General features: G+C 42.0%; 2 protein-coding genes and 1 long non-coding RNA gene across 3 annotated transcripts; 2 read left to right on the forward strand and 1 right to left on the reverse strand.

Moving 5' to 3' along the window:
- Window positions 1-870: 870 nt before the first annotated feature.
- Window positions 871-4,236, forward strand: LOC122981161 (transcriptional repressor scratch 1-like). The gene is made up of 2 exons (XM_044349742.1): window positions 871-1,281; window positions 3,037-4,236. The coding sequence occupies exons 1-2, from the start codon at window positions 1,125-1,127 to the stop codon at window positions 3,855-3,857; spliced, it is 978 nt and encodes a 325-aa protein (XP_044205677.1). The 5' UTR covers window positions 871-1,124; the 3' UTR covers window positions 3,858-4,236.
- Window positions 4,237-11,918: 7,682 nt separating this feature from the next.
- LOC122981504 lies at window positions 11,919-15,837 on the reverse strand. Its single transcript, XR_006403256.1, has 2 exons — window positions 15,749-15,837; window positions 11,919-13,038 (listed from the first exon to the last, which is right to left on the reverse strand). It is a non-coding gene; the product is annotated as an uncharacterized LOC122981504 (long non-coding RNA).
- On the forward strand, window positions 15,438-18,520 carry LOC122981503 (transcription factor 15-like). Its single transcript, XM_044350249.1, has 2 exons — window positions 15,438-16,236; window positions 17,348-18,520. The coding sequence occupies exons 1-2, from the start codon at window positions 15,751-15,753 to the stop codon at window positions 17,411-17,413; spliced, it is 552 nt and encodes a 183-aa protein (XP_044206184.1). The 5' UTR covers window positions 15,438-15,750; the 3' UTR covers window positions 17,414-18,520.
- Window positions 18,521-19,461: the final 941 nt, after the last annotated feature.

The raw sequence follows: 19,461 nt of genomic DNA on the forward strand, positions 1-19,461 counted from the left end.
AAAAGAAGAGAACAAGGTTATGAATATGAATTTGTTGCATTCATTTGGTCTCAGCTTTCAGTACTTGACAGTTTTTGATCCTGACTGCTGTTGACACACTCCTGGCTGCTATTGTACAAGTACTGAGGCTCTGTTCACATCCCTGATTAGGACATATGAAGGAATCTAAATGCAGATGCATCACATGTAAGTTCACAGTGATCTGACCTAAATTTGATTGAAATTCATACAACCAAATCCACTTTCTGATTTACATACCGAGGCTGTGTTCCTGCAGTTTTTAGATTCCAACAATGATCTGCGGATGATGATGATGATGATGAAATATCAGAGGTGGTGGTGGTGGTTGGCAGGAAGGCGGTGTGTGTTTGGGTCAGCATAAATTGTGTTAGCTACTTCATTGAAAGACAATGGAGGACAAGATGTTGTGTGTAGTGTCACCCACGTGCTCCTGCACCACTATTGTCTGCTTGCCTTCCCTAGGAGAGGAGAGACGGAGGGGTGAAAGGAGGAGGATGTGGGAGGAGGAGGAGGAGATGGTGGTGGTGGTGGGGTTAGTTGACTGCTGTGTGTGTGTGTGTGTGTGCGTGTGTGTGTGCGGGGAGAAGCACAGACGGCTCGTGGTAATTTGATGTGTGTCCCCGGGGATGTTTGATGGATTAATGCTAAGCAGCTCCCTCTTCCAAAGCACCACCTGATCTTTGGGGCTCGTGCCCCACATATAAAAGGCTGCAGTAGTGCTGAGCTCAGCTAGTCCAGCCATCTCTCTCTCTCTCTCTCTCTCTCTCTCTCTCTCTCTCTCTTCTTTCTCTGCCTCTGTCTCTCCCTCGCCACTTTCTGTCTTCCTCTCCATCCTCCCTGTCCTCTGCCTTCTCTCTCTCTCTCTCTCTCTCTGCTGCTTTCACTACATTTTCTTTTTTTCTTTCCCCTCTGGCGTCAAACCTCATTCAGGACAGATATTTTTTCAATCCTCCGCTGTGGTTTGTTTGGCCTGCTCAAGAAGGCCGCCTGGAATCTTAGTGCATTTCTGCTCTTTTCTTCTTTTTTTAAAAAAAAAAAATCACCAGTCTTTCCACACTTTTCTATGAGGCTCTAGCATCAGTTTTTCATCAAGGAAAAAAAAAATGCCACGCTCCTTTTTGGTGAAGCAGCCGAAGGTTCACGATTTCTCGTCTTCCAACTACTACCATCAACACCAGCAGCACTGGGACGACTCTTACGCTGTGACACATGCCATCACAGAGTCGGCCACTAACTTGGCGGTCCGTTTGAGTGAAAATGGTGAGTTCACGTCTCTCTGAATTGTGTTTTCCATTTTTAAAAATATGTTTATTTCTGCTGTAGTAGCTGTAGATTTCTTCATTCGGAGAGATGATCCACGTGGTTTGGCTCTAAAATTGAAAGAAGAGAAAGATCTAAAACAATGGATTCAACCAAAGAGACAGAGGAGATGTTGTTTTCGCTGTCTAATCGCTCTTGGAAACCCCCAAAACCCCCCACAGGCATTGCTCGCCCCCCTTCCGTACAGCTCAGGACTTTTGTTTTCTAACTCGGCGGATGCTAAATAGTATTCAGGTCACGCTGGCTCAATCAGCTTAATACTCAAACCAGATCACACAGCAGCTTTTGGCTTTAATACTATTGTGTACATGAATGATGAGATATATGTGTACGTGGGCATTAGGCACAAAATCTGATGCAAGCCTTTGTCAGGTCCAACTAGAAAGAAGGAAAAAAAAAACTCAGGAGAAAGCAGATAGCCACATGGGACTGTGTTGTCCTTAGATGGTGCAGTTGCCCTTGAGTCTCTCCTCTTATCACCCTCCTCCCCCTTCCACCCCCCACTTCATCTCTCCATCTCTCTCCATCTGATCCTGCAGGATGTTAGATAGCCACAGGGAGTAGGATTGCAGCAACACAATCCATATGTGGAGCAGCGAGAGGTGATGGAACAGGGTTTTTAGAGGATGGGTATTGACTGGAAAATAGAGAGTGCTGCAGGTAATTCAATAAAGTGCAACATGAGCAGTACACTGGCAGACAGTAGGTTTACATTCATGGGATTTCTACTGAGGCTGGATGTGAGAACAACCGTGCGATACAAACAATATGGGGTGTGTGTGTGTGTTTGGCTTTCAGAAACATCCAAAGAAATGTGTGCTTTGAGCAGACCCCCCCCCCCCCATCACTCTCTACCACCAGCATCACAGATCTTGTGTTCGAGTTGAATCATTTGTCCTCCAGATTTAGGATGCCAGCTGTCTGGTTCCCTTTGTGTTGCAGTGTGTGTGTGTGTGTTTGGAGGGGGGGGGGGGGGGGGGGGCAAGTGGGCTCAGTGTACCATGGACTGCTGTCAAGATCAGACCCCCCTCCCAGACACACACACACACACACACACACCCTCCCCTTCCCTCTTTGCCAAATCGCAGCCCCCACCTGTCACTCAATCTCCCCATTACCATACTCATGAACACTCTCAAAAACGCCACAGATGGGGAATGATCTGATTAAAATGATTTAGTGATTGAGGGGATTTCACTGCTGAGACGCTCTGTTTTGATCACACACCCCCGCCCTCCGCCTTCCGTCACAGATTTAGACGCTGCTGCTGCTGCTGCTGCTGGGAGGCGGCGACAGGTGGATCGATCGAGAGTCAAACTATTGCACTGTGACTGTTTTGTCAATGTCAGCACATTGTGTTTGACTTATATTCACCCACAAAGGCCTTTCGAATTTTTTTTTTTTTTATGATAGCACTTGTTGGAGCCATAGGAGGGAGCCTATTGATCAAGGCAGAACTGTCCACAAAAGACTCATTAATGTTTCATTCTCCAAGCTTGCTGAATCTGGCACTTACAAATAGCTTCCTGTATAGGTTTCATATTGATTAGAGATTTGGGTAAGAGGGCACTTTTCATCAGGGATTACTGAGATTGTGAAGATGCTCCATTCATTTATTATTAGGTAAAAAGAAAACGAAAAAAGAGAGAAAAAAGTCTTTCCCTCTCTTTATTAAATGTATTTTTCTTTTCCCAGGCTACATCCATGATTACACCATCCCTTCAGTATTGCAGAGCACAAAGGAGCCAGGTCGTGAGCAGACCGGGCTCTCCTCAGGGCCCCTGTACTCCCCAGGATGTGTAGGTGGCAGCGGTGGGGAGGAGTTCTCCGACCATGATATGGAGCATCCGGACAGCCCGGTTTCCAGCTCCACAGTTGAGTCAGACAGTAGCGGCCCCGAGTTGGAGGAGGGCACTATCAACGCCTTCCTCATCTCTGACGGCCGCTCTCGCCGGAGGCCCAACCAGAGGTGTCCCCGCAAGGGAGGCAGCCAATCGGACAGCAGCGAGGGCATCGGCTCGGCAGACTGCAGCCCGGTCAAAGGGAAATCCAAAGGGCGCTATATGTGTGGAGAGTGCGGCAAGTCTTACGCCACGTCCTCCAATCTGAGCAGACACAGGCAGACTCATCGCAGCCTGGACAGCCAGCAGGCCAGGAAGTGTCCCACCTGCCACAAGGTGTATGTGTCCATGCCGGCGCTGGCCATGCACATGCTGACCCATGACCTGAAGCATGAGTGCACGGTGTGTGGTAAAGCCTTTAGTCGGCCCTGGCTCCTGCAGGGCCACATGAGGTCCCACACTGGGGAGAAACCCTTCGCCTGCGCCCACTGCGGCAAAGCCTTCGCCGACCGCTCCAACCTGCGTGCTCACATGCAGACACATTCAGCCTTCAAGCACTACTCCTGCAAACGCTGCCACAAAAGCTTCGCACTCAAGTCCTACCTGAACAAGCACTACGAGTCCGCCTGCTTCAAAGGGCACCAAGCAGAGGATGACTGCAGCTCAGAGGACTGATTGGAAAATCTTCATCTTTGTCATTTCTATTTATACAATTTGTAATAATTCATACAACAAAGACAACAAAGCCAGAGAACAGCTTGCCACTTCTGAGGCTTATCACATGCATGCATCCTCTTAATCCTGCCTTTTGATATAAGCAATAATCTCACTTTAAATTATTCAGGAATTCTGTATGAAGATAACGTCACAAAAAAAAAAAACTCTGTGTTGATCACAAATGGAAAATATTTTATATTGTTTTTTATAAATTGAATTGCAATAATTTAGTAGTCAGTATTATTTTATATGCCAACTAGCTCTTAATTTACCTCAAACCTTTCTTATTCGATAAATAATGTATTTGTGTATTTATTAATTTATTTAACTATTTATTTGCCAATTTTAAAGATTATTTATTTATTATTGGTTGATGTATTTAACATGGATTCATTAAAGCCATGAATTGGATTTGTTGAGAACAAAAGCCAAAATATATTCTGATGCGCTATATTTCTCTGTCTGATCAATTTGGTGATGACAATAAAAATGATGAAAATGAATACTTACTGAAATTCCCCATTACTCATGCCTGTGAATCTATGCAAAAATTATACTTGCTATACTAAAAATTATACTTCTTTGTAGAATCAACATTGTTCTGTTCATCTGCTTGCCACTGCCTCACATGAGTAATAAGCTAACGTTATTTTGAGGCCGCTGCATTTTACAAAGTCCCTAAACAGCCTTACCTTTATTAGCAATTTTTCCAACTATGCTGTCAAATCCAAAATGCCTCCACACATTACCTCACAGATGATTTAGTTTAATGATTATCTGTCCAGGATGGCTCACCAGTTCATTTTCCATTTTTCGTTAGCAAAGAGAACAATAGCCAAATCTACTAACAGGGAAATAGGGCTACAATGGGTCAGACAAACAGCCTGATGCGCTTATATATGGTGAATATTGAAGTTAAATCATTACAAATTCAATATTTATTTTCATCCCATGTTCAAATGGTAGTCCAAAATGTGAATAAAAAGTGGGGACCCTAATGGGCAACAAATGTTTTCACACAACTCTTCTTCTTGTTTTAGCTCTCTACTGCTACCTGATCATCGGGGTGAATATAACCACTACCAGTCTTTTTGCAGAGAGCTTCAGATGTATGGTATAAAATATTTTGGTGGGTAAGGTGACTTTTTCAGACCTCAGCCTGCCATTTTGAAAAGAAATTTAGTGTAATGCAGCTGATCATTGGTCACTGGTAAAGATATGTTGCACACAGTAAAAAAAATCATATATTTAACATGAACCTGGTTTGCTCGTTGTCCATCACAGATTGGACTGTACATTTAGTGTTTTGTGGAACTTTCTTGACCATTTTAGGGCAACTTCTGGTGATGAACCTGGAATGTATTTATGTAAATGATGTTAGACTAGTGGTTTGCAACCTTTTTGGCTTAAAACCTCATAAAACAAAGCAACGTCAGCTTGCAACCACTTTTCACAGATTGCATAAGTCTATCAGTTGCGGGCAGTTTAACCAGAGAGTGATTTTACCTTCTCAGGTGGTTTCTTTTGTATGATTAGTGCTCTTTTAGTTCTTTTAGATTAGTACTCTCAAGCTGTACAACTATCCAATATTTCATGAAAAAGCAAAAATCTGAGAAAAGTCAGAAAAAGTAAGCCAAATTTTGTGTGGCACAAATGTGTTTTTTTCTTCTTCCATATCCCACTGATCATCTTGTGACCCCTCTGGGTGGTCTTGACCCCCAGGTTGAGAGCCTCTGGGTTAGGACATCTCATATGGGATGGCTCAGTCTGGCTTTTGTGGGCCATGTCCCAGAGAAGACCCAGCCCCTGAATTGAAACACAGCATGTGTGGAAAGAAAAAGAACTTTTCAGCACTACCATCAACTGCAGTGCTTCTCCTGAACAGCAGAGGGGGCAAACATAAACACTAATATGGCTAAAGGGCTGACTTCCATAGTAATGGAATAGTCAGGACTACAGACATGTCAAACTGGACAGTCAAAACTGCCACACATTAGAAAGAAAACTGAAAATCCACAGCAGGTTGTGTCAGTGGTACCCAGCATCAGACCTCTCCTCCCACCCGGCCATGTTTGGAGATTCCTTAGGAGCAGATCCAGGCCCTCTACTGCACAGTACTACAGCCTGACCACAGGATGTACTCTGGGTCAGGTGTCATGAGAACTGGGCTGCTGGTCCAGACCAGACAGGACTGAGCCCACGGTGGCCCCCAGCCACTGACCCCTCATGGGAAATGCAAGTATGTGTCTCAATAGACCACAGACTGGAGATGGCTATTTTCAGACACAATGGCCACCACTGAAAACAAATATTAATATTTGTACGCATGTGCACGTACACATACACTTCTATAGGGGATAACAGGATCAGTTTGGCCAGATGGGAATAAAAAAGTATACTTTTAACCAAATTCAGGTATCAGGTAAAGCTGCAAGTCAAGTCTAGACAATATTTGCATAATAACAATCGATCAAATGACCATGTGTAAATGAAAGGAGTCGCTTTTAGTTACTGCATTTTTCCCTCTACTTTTTTGCATCTATCAGCTCATTGTTTAGGTTTTATGGCCCTGACTTTAACATTTTTAACTTCAACTTTAACTCATTTTTATTTTACTCAGTTTGCAGAAATGTTGGACAAGTTACTTGAAAATATAATCAATCATCAAAATTCACTGAACAGGTATTTACATGACTTTATTAATTATATATCAGAAAAAGTAATTAGTTACATTACTCATGACATTACTCTGTTACTCAGCTCAGTTTATTCAAAGGTTCCTTTTAAACACCTCCAAAGGCTCCACACCCACAGGCCCTGTATTTGGTTTTTAAACACGTGCAAATATTAAAAAATCAATTGATGCAGGTGTTAAAAATGAATGCTTAATACAATGTATTGCTGAAACAATTAGTCAATTCATGGATTAGTTGACAGCCTAAAGAAATTTAATCCACAAAATCTTTCTCTGTTTTATGTCATTGCGACTTGAACATCTTTGGACTACTGGCCAGACAAAACAAGCAATTTGAATCACTTTGGATTCTCAGAAGTTGAGACTGGCTCTTTTAAAATTTTCTGACATTTTATAGACTAAACATTGAATTATTTAATATAAAAAAAATCATTCAACAGTTAAATCAACAATAGAAAAATAAGCAGCTTTAAAATAAATACAGATCCTTCCATCTTTCCATAGTAGGACAACATAACAAAATGAAAAATGTGGCTCGCTTGAACCCTTTGTGCCATATTCCCAGACCCTGAAAAGAATACAGTCATAAAAACAAGCAATCATGCTCTACTGTACATGTCGGCAAACATAAAACTTCCACCACAAACAAAGGAGCAGAGCACCACCACTGCAGGTCACCGCTTGCCAATCAACACAGAGGATATGACTGCCGTGTCTAGAACAGGCAGAATGACCTTAAGGCCAAAACGGATGAGTCTTTTTATAGCCTCCTTTATCAGACCTCAAGTCATGTCTATTACATCATGTCAGACAAAGTTTTATAGCCAACTTGTAGATTTCTCTGGTACGATAAACTTTGTTGACCCGTGAAGGCCTTGGCTCAGAGGTCCCAGGTGACTCTGGAGGAAGCCGACAGACGTGGGCTGGAAGAGCGTCGACCCCGGCCTGGTGGACATTAAAGGCCAAGGTGGGCTTCTCCAAAAGAATCATCGCGTGTGAGTCAACTTCCTGTATCGCAGGGGGTTGACTTGATGTTCTGCCTGTTTGGGGGGCCTTTGGGGTTCCCATGGGAGATTATGACACTCTTGTTCATCAGCCCCAGGATCAAGAAACACCTGCCTCTTTTAGATATTAGCCCCATAAAGTAGCTTCAGGGTGTTTATTTTACCTCTGGTGTTACCTTAAGTGTCATACAAGAAAAATTCACCCATAAAACCATGATTTTCAAATATGGAACTCGGGACCAATCTCTGACAGTGATGTCATTTCAAATGAAAAGACAACTTGGCATCTTCAAATGAAGTGTGTGTCAAGTTGAGTTTTATATCGTCTTCAAAATGATGGCGGATGGGGCCGTGGCCATTTGCTGAACTTTTACTGACACAACGCCCCACCTGTCTTGGTTGCTCAAACTGTCAGGAGCTGTGAAAGACGATCAGCGTCATCAGGAGGAAAAAGAGGGGAAAACTCGGGGGTGAAGGTGGAGGAGGCTGGCAGGATGGGAGGAGGAAGAGCAGATGAGGGCTGAGTCTTATCTTGCGGTCACATGTAGGGTCAAATGAAAGATAATACTGTTGCTTCCATACTGGGGTTTATAGTAGCTTTGCTCTGCATGAAATGCAGTGACTAATTTATCACAGGAGACGTCTGCACTGATGAATACATCATTTAGTCATCTTCTGGGTGAACTGGGGGTCTAAATAACTAGGGGTCTTTATGAAGACAGCAAAATATTTGAAATACAACAGTTCCTTTGCTTCATTAATAGTTAACATCACAGGGAATACAGTTTTTTGCTTTCTTTCCTAGAATTAGACAAGAAGATGGATACCACTCTCATATCTGTACCCTAAATATCAAGCTAGCTGCAATTAGCTTAGCTTAGCATAAAGCCTAGAAGTAGGGGGAAACAATACTATGGGGACTGACAAAATGTTCATCAAGAAATAGATTTAGCTGCTGTCTGCTCATGGTTTCTTGTCCCATCAGACTTCTTGTAGCGATGTAGCCGTTTCCCACATTTCTCCTCTTTTGGTGGCCGCTAACCGCATCTTCTCACCTCCAGCTCCCGCACTAAGCTGGCACGTAGTGAACCAGTCTGTCCACTGAACACAAGGACACCAAACAGATATCAACCCTCCATCAAACTACCGGTAAGATGGCAAAGTCAACCCCCAAACTGTCCAAGTAACAGAGTGTTACTGGCAGGGGTGGAGCAGCAATTTTAATGAGCTCGGCAACCCCTCGCCTTCAAGCCCTGTTCCAATTTCAACATGCCAAATCAAAATGAATGCCATGCATTTAAACAATTTTTTCTACTGCTGTAGTTGTAACCACAGCTGACCATATGAGTGTAACAACTCAGCAGAATTTATTTAGGGTCTGGTAGCAGTTTACTACTTTCATCCAGTTATTTGTATGAATTGCTATACTGGCGCATAGCTATCCTTATTATACATAAGATAATCACAGAGTATCTTTATCCTACTTCCTTACATACCTTATAGACATGAAATTAAAGGAAACTTACACTTCCATTAAAATGAAATGGATAGTTATAGATGCATAACAAATTGAACCCTGGTAACAAATCAGTATCTTCAAATAATTGGCTTAATAACATTAACAATTACAGGTTCAACCTGAAACTGTATTATGCTGCCCTTAAAATGTAAAGAGTCATTTCTGAGTCCATGGACTGGTACAATATAAACTGTCTTCAATTTTTTTTAAAAAAGTGTCTCTTTTAGTAGGAATCCAAAGGGGACCTTTAATTGTCTTTAATTGGGAAATTAAATACCTTAAGTTGTCCAGGAGGTTCTGTATCAACAGCTGTCCTCTCCAACAGCCACAGGGAAGAAACGGTCCCTCTTCATCTGAAGTCCACCGCAAAGCTAACAGGAGAATATTACATGCAGGTGATTTGATTTGAGGCTAGTGTGTGCAGAGAGTGAGCAACTGGCTCTCACAGGCTAACTGCCACAGCTGGCTATTCAATTAATCTAACTTGACCAATAGATTTTTCATGTACGGGAAACTCAGTTTCGTTTCATCAATGACTACCTCAGGAAAAAGTGGGGGTGGGGGGGGGTGGGGGGTGGAATTATGCTTGTGCGGGTGTCACAACACCCATAACACCCACGGCCGCAACGCGCCTACTGGTACTCATAGGGCTGCCAGGAGGCCTGCCATGACTGCCCTTCACCGTCAGGCCTGTTTGCGCTGGTGTCGGCAACACATGCACTGGAACCTGAACATGTGGAGGAACGTTATGTTCAGCGATGACTCCAGATTCTGCTTACGGCAGTTGGATCATAGGGTCAAAGTGTGGAGAAGATGCAGAGAACGCAATGCTGATTACTGCACTGATAGAGTGACATCTTTTGGTGGAGGCAGTGTGATGGTGTGGGGCGGCATCTCCCTCGCTGGAAAAACGAGGCTTGTCATCATTGGAGGCAATCTCAATGCAGAGAGATATCGAGTTGAGATTCTGCAACCAGTGGCAATCCCATATCTCCACAGTCTGGGACTGAACTCTATCCTCCAAGATGACAACGCTCGCCCTCACAGAGCAGGGTTTATCAGAGACTACCTCTAGAATTTGGGAGTGGAGAGGATGGAATGGCCTGCCAGCAGTCCTCACCTCAACCCCATTGAACACTTGTGGGATCAGCTTGGGCGTGCTGTTCGTGCCAGTGACCAACACAACCATGTTGGTTGACTTGCGACAAATGCTGGTTGGAGAATGGGATGCCATCCCACAGCAGTGTGTGACCAGGCTGGTGACCAGAATGAGGAGGAGGTGCCAGGCTGTTGTGGCTGTGTATGGTTCTTCCACACGCTACTGAGGCTCCTGTTAGTTAAATTAATAAATTGTTAAATTGCCAATATGTCTTGTCTCTTCAAACTTCAATCATCCAATCCACCAAACACCACACAAGAGTAAATGGCAGAATAAGCTGTTTGGCATTGGCAGAGAAGATTTGGCAAATTTTTCATGAGCGCAACCGACATACTCAGCTCTGCTGCTCATCTCATAAATGCATGTTCCTTATAAATGTGGCACCATTTCTAAGGGAAATAAACAGGCTTTCCAACGGTATAAGATTTATTGCCAAGAAGCATTGTTACAACAAAGAAATAATCTACCAAACACAAATTTCCTTACTTTTTGTGTTAAGTTTATATATATATATTGATATATATGTATACAGTAGGATGAGTGGTGATATCCACTATGATTGAAGAGACAGCGACAGAGACTACAGAAACTCAAAGCACAGAAAAGCTAAAGATGAGGATATCACAGCCCCGTTTGGCAGATGATTTCAGGCAAAGTGCAGGGAAGTTCAGTGCAGCAACATCACAACACCGAAGACTACACATTTTTATTGTTTTGGTGTTATTCCAGTTACAGTAGTTCTTTAGAAAGATATTGGTAGAAGCTGATTTTAATGCTGAAGTTTAAACTATTCAAACTGCCACTACATATCTTCCCCACCCACCCCCTCTCTCCTGTCACTACTGTCAATCCCTGCTATGCTCCATCTAATGAAGCAGCAACACACAAACACAGAAAGATAAATCATAAAAGGCCCTTTGCAGCAGACTGCAGCTGGCTGTTAGGAGGAGTCTCTTTTCTCTCCAGTGCAGCTGTTTCCGATGAGTCAAGTTATCTGACCGCAGTCTTTCCCAGCAGCTTCCCTCACAGGAGACAACGCAGCATTAACGCTGTCGGGCCATACGCTCATCATCTTGTTACTCCAGACTGCAGTGGGGGGTATGGCAGTTAGGAGGAGCAGAAGGGGGTATAATGTCTGATGTGAAAATCTGCACTATCTTTATTTTGACAGTTTTGAAGGTGAACTTCAGTGTTCAGGCCTGTTCCTAGGTGTTGGGGAGGACTACTGCATATGTGTAAAAAGGAGTGTAAAGCTTTTTGTGTCTCCAGAGGGAGCTGTGTGAAATCTGATAAATTGCCTCAAGTGATGTCACTTAAGTCTGCTTGAGGCTTGTAGCCCGAGGCTACATTTGCTGCTACTAGCAGAACACACTGGAATCTGATCCAGCTGTCAGCAGTTGAGTTGCATTGTGGGTAATGTAAGCACCAGGTTTTTTTGACAAGAAAGAAGAATGCATGGTATGATTACATGATCACAAAAATGAGTGCCTATTTAAAGTGGTATTAATAGATTTTTTGACCTCCTGGAAGCAGAAGAACTGTACAAAAACTCACAGCCCAAAAATTAGAACCATATAAAGTTGGCTAACATGTTAGCAAACAAATACCTATATTTCAAGAGTTAATATTATACATGGGTATATCAGATTTTGCTCTTTCTTTAATGAGTTTTAATAAGGTAACTGAACTTTCACAAATTATTACATTCACAAAGCAAAATATTTTTATACTGTATATCTTAAAACATGTCTGGAGGGGATCTTTAATATAAACAATATTGACCAGTACAGCTTTTAACCTCATAGGACTGCCATTTATTAGTCATAGATTTTGCATTAGGAAAATTTGTGATTTGTGATATTGGGATATGAAAATAAAAATGGACTTGACTTGACTACATCCCGGTGCCATAACTGACTGAAGGTTTAGTTCTCCAGGTCTATGCTTTAGAAAAGAGTCATCCACTGAACACACTGAACAATTAACAAGTGATGACCTGCCCCCTTAAGGACCTGGTGTCCCATACAGTTAGGCCATTAGAGATGTGTTTGCAGCTTCATCTTCATGATATTGGTATCAGCTTCAAAAACCTACATTTAGTCAAACCTTATAATAAGACATTTTTATTGACTGCCATTCTCACATCTTCCCTGACACACACATCCCACCCACCACACACTTCATTAGTACTTTAATCACCTCAACAGGCTTTTAATGGCATTCCTCTAAGTTGATGCAGAGGGCTGAGGGATTGGGGGTGTGTGGGGGGCGGCGGGTTAAGTATTTACGGTTCCAAACTGTGAAGCAGTGGTGGTGCTGGGGAAGAGAGAGTGCAGTAGGGTCGTGTTGCTGGCTGGCAGAGCGTGGTAAAACACCATGGTGTCCTGCTTTATGAGTGGAACCAGGTTCCGCACAGGTCGCTGTTGTTGGTGCAGCTGAGCCAGAGGCCAGGGGCCACTGGTGCCCCGGTTTGATGTGTCGAAGGGTTGTGTTTGTAAAAACAGGCCCTTTGATGACACTCTCTCTGCTCTCCAGCAGTCGGTCCCACCCTCCCTCCAACAGCACCAGTCAATCTGGAAGCCATTTGCTCGGTTTCCACAGAGAGAGTTCAGGCTTGATCACCTCCAGCATCTGCTGAGTGTTTATTTACCCACAGCACTTAACCCATTAGACAAACTGACACAGGGCAACTGCAGAGCCACTGATCATATTGGCCATCTGAGGACAGGAGCCAATGCAGGGGCTGAGTGTGTTTCCATAATCTAGAAATACAAATGGTGAAAGGGCGGTTAGCATTTTAATGTGTGCCTTAATCTGTGATTTCCAAGACAACATCATGCTTGTACTGCACAAACTCCACATGTTGGGTCAGTTAATATGCAGATTGAGACTGATGTATTGATATTTCATTGATATACATTTAATTAGTACATGAAATATTTTATAATTTGGAGCTCCCTCTATGTTCTTGAGAACAAACTACAATATTCAAATTCACATTCACAACTTGTCAGCTCTCTAATTACTGTGTCCTCATTTTTGGGACCTAAAAAGTGACCAGAGACGGTGGAGAAACATAATTGAAACAGATTTCCGAAGGAAGTTCAAAATTTGAGAGGAAATTCCAAAGTGCTGACCTGCATGAAGTGTTTGCAAGTTACATGACCACAAGTCACTAAAGCCATCCAGTACATCCAGTACCATATACATGTATATTACAGACAATTTCAGGAACCCTCCAAACAGTGGAGGGATGGACATCATTGTTCCAAAATGTATTCTCTCTGTTGGTGTTTTGACAATGGTGGTGGAGAGTGCTATCAAACATGTTGCTCACAGCCGGTATTCAGATCCTTTACTCGAGTAAAACTAGCAATACTACAGTGTAGAAATACTCTGGTACAAGTAAAAGTCCTCCCTTCAAAATTTTACTCATGTGGACATACAGAAATATTGTGAGCTAAAGTGCTCATTTATGCAGGCAGAATGACCCCTGTCAGTGTTATATTATGATAGTGGATTATTATTACTGTTTCATTAACACTATTTCAACTTTTATACACTATCAGCTTAATCTAGAAAACAAAACAAAAACCTAATATAGAAAATGGATCATATATTTATATGCTGATCATACAGTCAGTTGCCAGGTCAAAGCAAAAATGAGCAAGTAAGAGCATGAAAAGGAGGAAGGTTGTGCATTTTTTCTTTTTGTTAAAGGTCGGGTAGTTGGAGGCTCTTTTAACTTTTTCTCATCACAGATTTATAATCTATATCATTCTTTTCTTGTGAGATTTATTGTAGAAAGAAAGAAATAAGTTTAAAAACTTGTTACATCAAAGAAATAGCTTTTGTGTGGGCCAAAAGTAATAAAGGTGCATTTTACCATAATGTGAAAGACAACAATCTTGTCTTTTCATAAGGGTTTTATTTTCTTCAACATGGTAAAACACAAGCTAATAGGTTCAGTTTTGAGAAAAAGAACAGACATGAATATTTATTTGTAGTTACTAGTGATTGAACAGTTCCTCTCCAGAAAGTGCAGAAAGCTCCCATCTTCAATATATCTGCAGCAGACATACAGTAAATTTAAATGTGTATAAAACTAACTTGTAATGACGGTTTAGCATCACACTTTGCCAATTTGTTCTACAAATGGGTGAATTTACATGACACACGTTGACTATTTACAGTTCAGAACCTTAATCAGTCCATTAATGCAGCAGGAGTTCTTCAGGCCAAAGTAATCTGAACAAACACTTCATCGGCTGTTCTTCCTCAGTCAGCCAGATATTAGAAATGTTATGCGGTGTGTTAAACTAAATTGGCTGCACACAAAAACAGAACTTAGCAGTATTATAAGTGCACATTCTGCACACAGGATCCACACTATATGCAATTTTCTCTTCAGTCAAGGGAAGGATACAAAGAAAATATTAATATTCCTAGGGAGGGCCTTTTTACAAAGTGCACCTTAAGGTTCAGCCCCGACCCCACCGTAGTAATTTTCAGTCCCTAATGCAACAGCCCTGTAAGAAATCCTGCCTTCATGAAGGTTATAGTTTTTGTTAAACTGCTCTAGAGAGGCGTTGATTCAACTTTACGGTCATGTTGGAGGCTGAAGTTTAATTTGTGCCACAATTGAGTTGTATTGCTTTATACAGGGAAATGCTTCTTATATTTAGTTAGCCTCATTAATATGAAACACCTTTGTGCATTAGTCTTAGCCAGAGCCCTATAAAATGGCAACTGAGTGTATTTTTTTTTGTCTGTAAAATCTTTATCTGCAAATTACAGCAACAGTAGTATGAAGGACAATATTATAAGCGTAAAGGAGAATGAAATGGAAATACTGTAAAGTACAAATAGCCTGCTAAAAATGACTAGGCTACTTGAGTAGGCTACATGTACTTGGTTACATTCCACCACTGTTCACAGCATTTTTCATACTCATATTTCAAATCATATAATAAACCTTTGAGATCTGTATGGAAGCATCTGCATTTGTTATGTTTCTTCACTGGACAATCAGCTTAAAGTGAATGTCTCTGTTTCAAAAAATGCAATAAATGTCTACAGTGCATGTTTTTTTTTCTCTCCACTCATAAAAACTATTGGTTAACATTAGGGCTCATCTGGGTTAAGATATAGCCTAAGCGTCTACACCTTGTCATACCCACATGTCTGTGATTTTTAGGACCAAAACATTTGGGAGGATGGGAGCCCCTACATGTGCTCGACCCCTCCCCCTTACAGCTGAGGGGTGACTGTTGCTGCTATAAGAACCCTCCCTGTCGTGATGACTATCACACTAGACCATCCTATGGGGAAGTGTCAAAACAAACTGGGGACTTCTGCAGGGCTGGTTAAACCTTGGAGTTACTTTTACGCACGGCTCTTATCTAGCCTACATGCAGCTGTTTTCTACTTGAAAATAAGGGATTGGTCTTCCCCTGTGCAACACTTGCTTACCCATGATGGCTTTCACTATGCTGAGGCCGGTGTCGACACATCCCTTCTCTTACCCCGCTGACCTGACCTTGGTGTCGGACGACGAGGAGGGGAACCGCAGCGAGAGCGACGGCAGCACCGACCAGGGCTACGGCTGCTGCGGTATTCCGGTGGAGAGTTACCCGCGGGAGTCCGGCGGTGTGGTGGTCCGGCAACGGAACGCCGCCAACGCTAGGGAGAGACACCGGACCCAGAACGTCAACACGGCCTTCACGGCGCTGCGGACACTGATCCCAACGGAACCGGTGGACAGAAAACTCTCCAAGATCGAAACGCTGCGCCTGGCGTCCAGCTATATTTCGCACTTGGCCAACGTGCTGGTGGTCGGGGACGGGAGGAAGGACGGTCAGCCGTGCCTGAGTGCCGTGTACAAGGAGGTGAAGGGCAGTGGAGACGGCAAACAGCCCCGGACTATCTGCACATTCTGCCTCAGCAACCAACGGAAAGGGGTAAAATATTAAGTACACGGGCCCTTAAACGCCCACAGCACAACACACTGGCACTTGTCTCATATTTTACGCAAACCTCCCACTCAAAATTACACATTTTAAAACTTTATTTCTTATCGGCAAGCGTTCAAATTAAACATACAACATTTTAGAGTTTTTTCTAAATTTTCAGCGTTTAATGTTGTAGATATGATTACAGCACAGCTTCAACTTTTAAGGCTACAGTTCACCTCTTATTCCTGCACCACCCTCCTGCACAATACACAACTAAGGCTCCATATCAATCTGCTGCCAATTCCAAAATTTACGGTGGGATTATTTTGACAAAACCTATTCGATAGAGGTTCAGCATGTCGAAGTCCATACATGTTCATGAATATTTTACAGTGTTTCTGCCCTGATAACCAAGGAAGCATTTAAATGGCAAATTTATAATTGTTGTCTTCGTGTAAGGATGAGGTCTGGTCAGTGTGTTCAAATCACCAGTTATATAAAATAAAGGAAGACTAGGAAACAAATGTAAATATGAATTAACATTAGTTTCAAGTAGTGCAGGCTACCTGAACTGTAAGATAGCAGAAGACAGAAATTCTGGTGTGACATCTGCTGTCATATTTGTATGCTATTGTATTTCAGAATTTAGACATGACAGCTATGAATTTCATACGAAAATTGTCTTATATTTTACAGATATACTGTTTAAAAAATGTAACCCAGTAATAGCTTGACTGGACTTTTTCATCAGTTTATCTGTACATCAACTGTTTGAATGAATTGCAGTTTAGAGGGAGGTCATGTGACATTATGGAGTTCGAATGAGCTGCATGGATCTCAGTGAAATGGACGTGATCCATCTTGGTGTTCACATCTCTCTGTTGGGATTTAGTTTATTTATAGGTGTCATATCATTCAGTGCATGGAGATATCCTTTAAAGGACAAACAGTGTTTTTAATCATTCAAGGCAGCTATGTAATTGCATAGAACCTATTTATATGCTCTTAAGAAAGTACATCAAAACATCTGAACTTAGAAATTGTGTTAAGGTCTAAGATATTTCCTATAGGTAAGTGGCCTTTGAACTGACAGAGTATTTTCCTTCTTTGTTCACAGGTGAAGGACAGACGAGATTGTGTGAAAATGCACGGAGGTGGTGCGAGACAAATAAGTCGCAGATGAAACTGTCTGACTTGGAGCAGGATTGGAACTTCTCTTCAGAGCAGAGCTTGGGGGAAACCTCCAGCAGCCATAGACTCTAGAGACATCTCTGCACAGCAACAGTCTTAGAGGACTACTCAGGTTTTTCGGTAGTTTGCCTCATTGGTCACTTCACCCAAGATGAGACATGATGGCAGCAAAACAGGCCGTGTCTCACCAGCAGATACAGATACAGTGCATTCTAATGCTTTATTTTATAATATCATCAGGAGATACTGTAAAGCAAGTAAGTAGCGATTGAAGCACCCACAGGGTTGGATGTTCTTTTCATCGGAATGACAAACCTGACAGACATTTTAAATATACAGTCACATTCTACACAAAGGATGAACTTTTAGCAGCTGAACACCCTCCCCCCCCCCCCCCCCCCCCCAACTCTCCTAGCCTAATGTTCTTGTTTACACAGGAAGTAAGTAACGTCAGACATGTCTTTGCATTGTTTATATGCACTTACCTATTGATGAATGCTAAAAAAATTGTTGACAGCAGTACAAAATCTATAAGCCATTGAACATAAAACAACATGAAGTCTGGATTGCTAAAAGGTTCATAATCATACAGCACTTTGGATCAGGCTTATCACCTATGATTACTTAAAGGCACAATCTGTGATCCAAATTCAACACACAGAAGTTGAAGCAATGATCACTTTGAGATTGATTGAAACTTTTTTTTTTATATGGAACAAGTTAACAGGTGATGTGAAATTACAAGTAGGCTAATTTATATTGCCTAATAATGGACCTTACTAATACTGCATGCTAAGACATTAGCATGACAGATGGCTCTACTAGAGATACAGAGATGCTTTTTGTGCCTATCCCCTCATTACATACTGTATTGGGCGAGATACTGATGAAACAAACTGCCACATATGTTTGGGTTGTTCTTTAAGATTAAACCAGTATGTTTTGGAGAAGCTTGGCTCACAAACAGACTCCTACAGCTGAGCAGTTTCAGGAATAATATATGAGAGGAAAAGACTGCTCCATCCGCTTAAGGGACACTACTTTGATTTTTCATTACATGTTGTAATCTACTTTAAAATTAAATTTATTTTTACATACATATGGTTTTCAAGTATTTTGTTGTCAATATATTCCTAAAAGTATTGTGTGTTGAAGCTGTTCAAAGGTTGATGTGCTTTTTTAGTTTGAATGGATAAAGCTTTGTGAGCCATGGTATCTAACCATGCAGATAGTTTTATTCATCTGGGTTTTTAGATATCCATCTCTGAGAGTTTTGGGAGGAAGATTCGTCTGTGCTGCTCACAGCATTGAAAAATTACATTGAAAAAACAACAACAACAACAACAAATTACCATCATTTCCCAGAGAAGGTGTAATTTCACTGGAATACTTCCTAACAAAGTAAGAGCCCCTATGAAAAATCTTGACAATGTGTTTTGTGATAGATTGTATTTAGGTGGAGGCAGAAATCTCAAAGCTGAGCAAATCAAACTGAATCTAACTGCTTGGCTACATACAAACTAGTAAAACAGTTTTTAGATTGTAGTTTGTAGATAAGTGAAGATGAAAAAAGCAATCTGTGCAACCATACGCACCTCATATTATTTCTGTTGTTGGAATCTTCTGCCTGTAGCCGTTCAGAAGAGGAAACCTACGGGGAATTCCAATAGAGGTTTACCTTCCCTGTCTGAGTAATGCCACGGAATCTCAACTGAGGAAGTAATCATTCTTTTCCTCAGCGGGTTCTCTCTAAAATTGTTGTATCCCAGCAGTATCTGACTGTACAGAGCCTTGTCAGGGTGGTAGTAGGTGCAGAGTGCCAGCTAGGAAGGCATGAATCAGAGTCAACTCTGGGAAAAGGTAAAGGCAAAACAGGAAAGACACAAATTACTCTTGTTGGATCTATTGTGGTGACTGATGATTACTCATGGGGACCATCAGGGACTGTAGCACATTGCTGGACACATGCCAACAAGATCAACCACAGAAAGGAAGAAGCAGAGTGTAAAGCTTGGTGTTTCAAAACATATTTGTAAGTTC

Source organism: Thunnus albacares, chromosome 4, assembly GCF_914725855.1.
Source record: "Thunnus albacares chromosome 4, fThuAlb1.1, whole genome shotgun sequence".
Taxonomy (NCBI): Eukaryota; Metazoa; Chordata; class Actinopteri; order Scombriformes; family Scombridae; genus Thunnus; species Thunnus albacares.

Bases quoted from the DNA above. Each gene is read 5' to 3' on its own strand.
- LOC122981161 (XM_044349742.1), top strand. From the start codon at position 1,125: ATGCCACGCTCCTTTTTGGTGAAGCAGCCGAAGGTTCACGATTTCTCG. The intron at 1,282-3,036 runs GTGAGTTCACGT...TTCTTTTCCCAG, and splicing joins GGTCCGTTTGAGTGAAAATG to GCTACATCCATGATTACACC.
- LOC122981503 (XM_044350249.1), top strand. From the start codon at position 15,751: ATGATGGCTTTCACTATGCTGAGGCCGGTGTCGACACATCCCTTCTCT. The intron at 16,237-17,347 runs GTAAAATATTAA...CTTTGTTCACAG, and splicing joins TCAGCAACCAACGGAAAGGG to GTGAAGGACAGACGAGATTG.